The sequence below is a fragment of the Pteropus alecto genome, unplaced genomic scaffold (assembly GCF_000325575.1).
Source record: "Pteropus alecto unplaced genomic scaffold, ASM32557v1 scaffold53, whole genome shotgun sequence".
In the NCBI taxonomy this organism is placed as follows: Eukaryota; Metazoa; Chordata; class Mammalia; order Chiroptera; family Pteropodidae; genus Pteropus; species Pteropus alecto.
Genome location: NW_006434366.1, coordinates 2582293 through 2588471, shown reverse-complemented (window position 1 = coordinate 2588471; position 6179 = coordinate 2582293). Strand labels below are relative to the sequence as shown.

Below are 6179 nucleotides of genomic sequence, written 5' to 3'. Positions count from 1 at the left end.
CCTGGCGCGGGCCATGTTCGTCTTCGGCTACGACAACTACATGGCGCACGCCTTCCCGCAGGACGAGCTCAACCCCATCCACTGCCGCGGCCGAGGGCCGGACCGCGGGGACCCGTGAGTAGCCCGCCCGCCGACCCCCTGTGGGCAGCCCCCCCCCACGCGCCCTGGGCTTGGGGTGCGTGGTCGGGCCGGGGGGCTGCCCTCTTTCTCCATTCTCCCGGAATGTCTGACCTGCGGGACAGCAGTCCTGCGCAGCCTTGTACAGACAGAGAAACTGAGGCCCAGAACCCGGAAGGGACAGCGACAGTGACAAGGGGTAGCTTGGGAGGCTGGTGACGCCCAGCTCCAGCCCCTTCTTCAGGCGGACGTGGGGTAAAAGGAAAGCCCTCATCTCTCTGCCCTCGCCCCGGGCTTTTCTCTCTAAAAACATAAAAATCCAGGAGCTGGCCCTGGGCAAGGACTTCTCTGAAGCCACCCAGTGAGTGTGAGCGGGGCGACAGCCTTCATCACAAGGGCTGCTTCCCAGGCTGAGAGTACTCAAGTGGAAGGGAAACAGACGGTCTGGCCCAGATTTGGGGGCCTGATACTCGGGGTGCCATTCCTTGGCCCCTGAGTTGACTGCACGACGTTGCCCCGTCTCGTCTGTCCCATAAGTTCCCCTACTCTGGTGGCAGGGCTGCTGGGGAAGGACCGCCAGCCCTCCCCTTCCACCAGCCTTGTTTGCGAAGGCTGAGCTTCCAGTGTCACCAGTGTGGACCTAGAGTCCAGGAGGACAGCACAGCCAGCTAAGGCCCTCCCAGACAGAGGGAAGAGTGTGCCTTGTCATTGGCCCTGTCAGGCCAGAGAGGAGACTGCCTCCCTCTGGGTCAGTCCCACAGTTGCCCATGGGCTGCTCAGTGTCCCTGTGGGGGCCTTGGCCTTGGCCGCTTAGGGCGTGGACTTCCCTTCATGAGGTGAAAGCAGTAGTCTAGTCGTTAGGGTCTAAAGAGGAAGCCCAAACACTAACAGAGCTTGAAGAGTTTTGTAAGTGGTTTGTTTATCTACAGATTTATGCCTTGAGTTGCAATTTGAGAGCACGATTTTTGGCGAAGTGAGGTTACATTCCAGGTTAACTTGAAAGCACTGGGCCTTTCTAAAATTGTAGGAAAATGATGAGTTATTTTCCTCACCTTACTCTATACTTATAAATGTAATTTCTATCTCAGGTTTTTTGAGAAAAATTTTTATTACATTTTGAAAAAAATTCCTGGGCCTTTCCAGATTGTAGGAATTAAGTCATCTTTCCTGCCAGCTCCTGTCCATTTTTTGCACAGTCGAAATCGAAGTGCGTGTACATTATTTCGGATCTTAATGTTTCCCCGCTAACGTCCATGGGATTTCAAGAAGAGTGAACACAGCCACTGCCCTTCCTGTTGTCTCAAGATTGTCCCAGACTTCCTTTTCACAGCGCGGACCTAAGGACACCAGTTTAATGAGGACTCGTGGTAGATAACGCTTTCCAGTTGGGGCCGGTGGTCTGGAGAGTGAATTGGTGACACTTCTGTGCGTTTCTTAACCCTGCGAGCCCTCTGGAGGGTTGGAGCCCCTCCCCAGCGAGGTGGCGGCAGGTGATTTGCTTGCTGGTCCCCGTGGTGGTTCCAGGCGGCACGGGCCTTTCCTTCAGGGTGAGGTCAGCTGTCGAGTATTTTGGTTTGATCGTACAGCGACGTTCTGGGTAGGTCGAGGTCAGGTTGTGGTGGGACAGGTACGCTGCTGCTGTAAAGATGGAGTTAGTAATATTGAGGAATGGCATTTGGGAAAGGAGTTAGTAAACCTTGGTATCTTTGAGGTGAAAGAGCCTGGGCTTGTGGTGGCCTTGAGTAGGTCTTCGCACTGGGCTCCTCAAAGAGTGGAAAGATTAATTTTTCTTACTCTCTTCCCTTTAACTTAACTCCTCCCAGACTTTAGTATTTTCAAGGAAAGTTTAGAACCTGAGCTTTGTCATTCTGGCTCTGAAACAACGGGGCACATTTACGTCCCCAAAATAAATAACCTGTAATAAAAATCTTTCAGATATTTTTGAAGCCAAAAGTGTTCTAGTGATTGTTATCAAATGTATTCTAAGGATTTATTTTAAAAATACAGAGTGACGTACCCTTTAGAATATTATATAAACAGCAGTCCAGAAACAAAATATAGATGCACACGTGTGTATCTTTCCTCCTGAGTCACATTTACTTGAGGCTTATCTCACCTGGAGGTCCGCTGAGCCGTGAACGTGAAGGAGGCCCACCTGACCCAGCCAAGGCACAGAGCGCCTGGGAGCCGCTGCCCACAGGGCGGTGACCCGGGGACTCGTTAGAGTGAGCCAAGGAGCAGATAAAGTGGTCTCGGGGTTGGATGGAAGATGCCCGAATCCCAGCGAATCCATTGCTGAAAATAAACCTGGAGCTGTCGCTTCGGTCTTTAAATACGTGACCTTTAAACAGGGACAGACGCATAACTGAACTCCCCAGAATTCGTCAGGCTGGACTCGGTCTCACGTTCACCGTTTCTCCCTCCCTGCCCTTCACAGACACAGTAGTGGTTGTCACTGTCATTGTCCCGAAGGACTGTCAGCGTGACCGAGGGCCTTCCCCCTCATCGCAGTGCTGACGTTGGCGTCTTGAGGTGGTGTCAGAGAGAGAAGCTGGTGTCGATGGCGGGGCAGAAACAGTTACGCAGCCACTGCCTTGGCTCATGTTCAGACACATCCCAGAGTCAGTGGAGGTGAGGGGTGAGGCGTTAGTGGAAAAACGGTACAAAGCAGTTGATTTACTCCCCCAACTAAAGGACACGTGAGTGACTCTGAGACTGTAACAGGTGTTTGCTGCTTTGTATGCGTAACCGGCTGGAGTGTCTGAATCCGTATGGGAGTTTTATGGGCAGTTCACACGACAGATGAGTCTCTCTCCTTTTTCATTCGTAATGATTTCAGAATCAGAGCTGTTTGAAGCTGGACGGAGGGATTGTTTAAGGTGACAAAAGTGTATCTTAGAGGTGGCAGACGAGTCTCGTTCACCATCTCTTGACATCCTGTTGTGTCTTTCCTCTACGGTATAAGTGTGTCTCGGCTGTTCTGTGACTCGGTTCTACTTAAGGACACTACAGAAACTGTGACTTGTGAAATAGAAAGACCTTTGCCACACTGATCCACCCTGAATAGTCCCTGAATAAATAAGAGTTGCCGGCAATTTTAGTTTCTAATGGGCGTTGAGTTTTACTGTCTTTTCTCTTTTGAAATAAAGTACCTTTGTTTAATTTTAATTGTTTCTTTTTCAGTTCAAATCTGAACATCAATGACGTGCTAGGGAATTACTCACTGACCCTGGTTGATGCGTTGGACACTCTTGCAGTAAGTGTTCAGCCTTATCATTTTTTTTAATTAAGATATTTTGGAGTCGGTGACCCCTAGTTTCTCCCAGGGGTGACAGTTCCAAGAAGCCTGGCACTCTGTATGTTTCTAGCTTTGGCAAATGTTTGTTTTAATAACCTTACTGCCGAGAGCGAGACAAGCCTCGAAGGTGGAATGGGAGGAAATGGGATCCCCCGAAATAATGGAAAGTGTGATCGTTTGGGGGGACCTGTTTTTCTCCCAGTTTCCCATGATTTTACTCCCTAAAAGAATCAAAAGAGCACTTCATTCAAGTTTACGGTTCTCGAAAACTTTCAGAGCAGTAAAAAGATCTCAGAAGTGAAAGACAAGAAGCCAGGGTCGGTATGTCCCCTGAAATACCATCCAGCTCCCAGCCCCCAAGCACGTGCGTGCGCCCGGGTCCAGCCCTGTGCGGGGACCCCCTCCGTGAACCCGCTTCCGCCTGTTGCTCTGTGCCCTGGGACACTGGGCTCCACCTCGGTCCCCCCGCCAGCTCTGGGGCTTCGACGGGAGACCTTAGACCAGGTTAGCGGGAGCCGAGGAAAGCACTGAGCTCCGTGGCAGGGGCTCAGCGTCAGGCCAGGAAGTGTTCCCCGACCTCTGCTGCCATGCAGCTCCCAGGGGACTGGACCCCAGCATAGCGTTTTAAAACCTCTCGCCTTTACCGTTAGAAAATTCTCACTGTAGTAGTTCTTTTTAACTTTCCCTAGAAGAGCTCAGAGCGTCAGGAGCGAGCTGGGTAATGCTGGCTGAGTGGGCGTCACCACGGCCCAGCACCTTGCTGGTGGTAGAATTTCTAGAACTTGGGAGGAGCTCGAGAAGCCGTTCCACATTCCACGCGGCCCACGGTCTGATGGGAAGCCCATGCTTCCTTCTGCCAGGTTGGAGCTGCGGAGCAGTTCAGTTTCCCAGTATCTCCTCCTGAAGTCGTAGCTTCCCTGCCTTGTCAGCCACCGTCACCGATCGAAATGTGCCCAGACAAGTACGTCTGGCCAGACGAGAGCCGGCTTGTGGGAGATGACAGAGGCTGACTCAGCCCACAAGTGTTGCTCAGAACAGACTCCTGCACGGCTGCGAAAGCCCCTCTCGCCCGAGCTCTCTGCCCCATCGTCTTTTTGTCCCCTGGCCACGCTCATTGAGTGCAGCGGGGCCTTATCTCCGTTCCTCGGCTCACTGGACACTGAAACATCGGAGTGCAAACATGTGTCCAAACACCCCTTCCTGCCAGCCAGCATTTCCGAGCAGGTTCCAGGGGAGCGTCCTTGAAACTGTTGCAGACGGGCGAGGCAGTCTGCCGCGGCAAGGGGCAGCCACAGTGCACGCCAGCATTTGCCAGGCTCGAGAAGCCCCACGCTGCAGAGACCTCCCTGCCTCTTCCGTCCAGTCTAGCTTTTCTTAAGCCCGAGTGAGTGATTTCCCAGCCTGCTTATCTGTTCTGACTAAAGCGTAAATGACTGGGCGGCACTGCCAGCTGCTGGCTTCCTTTTCCGTCCTCCCGATGTGAGGTCAGATCAGCAGATATGGGTCGCTGGTGAACATCTGCACATCTGCGAGGAAACAGACGTCTCTGTGGTTTTCATTGTACGATATCCGGCCTGTGCTTGTTCGCACTTCAGACGTATTTTTTAGGCATCACTTCTATGGAGGTTTCTTTTAGTAACATTTTAAACAGGCTCTCGCAGATGTGCTGCAGAAACTCTCGGAAGATAGCAATCTCCTGGCCTGAGATGCAGCTTGCGGCGTTATTGTGTAATCTTTTAAAAAGAAAGAGCTGAAAGCCAGAAAAGAGACATCTGTCTGTATCTGCTCTGCGTTACAGGAAATAGGGATGCGGCGGGGAAATGCACCAGACCAATAAATGCTAGGAAATGATACGCACTTGAGAGGAGGAGTATCTGAATGACATTGTTTGTTTGTCCTTGTTTTGTATGTGTGTGTGTGTGTGTGTGTGTGTTTGCGCGCGCGCGCGCCTTCATGATGTCATAGTCCCAGGTTTGTCATACAGTTTTGAAGACCACGAAAGCATTTCCGTTCGGGTTAATCCAAAGTAGGAGTCATAGTTCTAATCACTTTTTAAAAAGGACAAAGCTGATTGTTATGTTTTATTTGTTTTGAATGTCACTGGTTTTATGAACTGTGCTCCAAAAGGTAATACCTCTGTTTTGCAAAGTGTTTAGACAGACGTCTGGGTAACAAGCAACAAGTCATTTTCTAGATGTTTGGGGCTCCTGGGAGCCAAGCACCCAAGCTGTCAGTTTATCTGAGGAGCAGAGGGAAAGTACCATTTCTGTTTCTTCCGTTGCTGGATTTGTTTTCACTCATCTCAGGAGTTTCCGGAGCTCCAGCTAGGACGAGGGGGGTGAACGAGTTGACGAGGGGTCATTTTCACAGTTTTGCCATTTGGAGATTCGAGTCTTGAGTCGGAGGACGTGGTTTGCCATCTGTCCTGGAACGTACTCTGAGAGATAACCGGGCCATTCTCCCCTTTGTGCTTCTGCTCTCGCGGGAGGCAAAAGCACGTGCAGACACTCAGGCGACGTGGCCCAGGCCCCGCCATCTCATGGCTTCCGTTCCGCTTCAAGCCGTCGTAACGGTTCGTGTTCCTCTTTTTAAAGATAATGGGAAATTCCTCCGAGTTCCAGAAAGCAGTCAAGTTAGTGATCAACACGGTTTCATTTGACAAAGATTCCACCGTCCAAGTCTTTGAAGCCACGATAAGGTAAATCGTGCATAAAATGGTTGGAGGTCTCTGTGTGAGGGGTCTCCCGGCCGTGGGCTCCGTGTA

General features: G+C 51.3%; 1 protein-coding gene across 1 annotated transcript in view; it reads left to right on the top strand.

Moving 5' to 3' along the window:
* The first annotated feature begins 6 nt into the window (after window positions 1-6).
* EDEM1 (ER degradation enhancing alpha-mannosidase like protein 1) overlaps window positions 7-6179 on the top strand; it is a 19792-nt gene continuing 13619 nt past the window's right edge. Inside the window, exons 1-3 of the mRNA XM_006909191.3 lie at window positions 7-114; window positions 3301-3373; window positions 6010-6113. Of these exons, the coding sequence (XP_006909253.2) occupies window positions 14-114; window positions 3301-3373; window positions 6010-6113 (278 nt within the window). The 5' untranslated portion in view covers window positions 7-13. The remainder of the gene's footprint in view (window positions 115-3300; window positions 3374-6009; window positions 6114-6179) is intronic.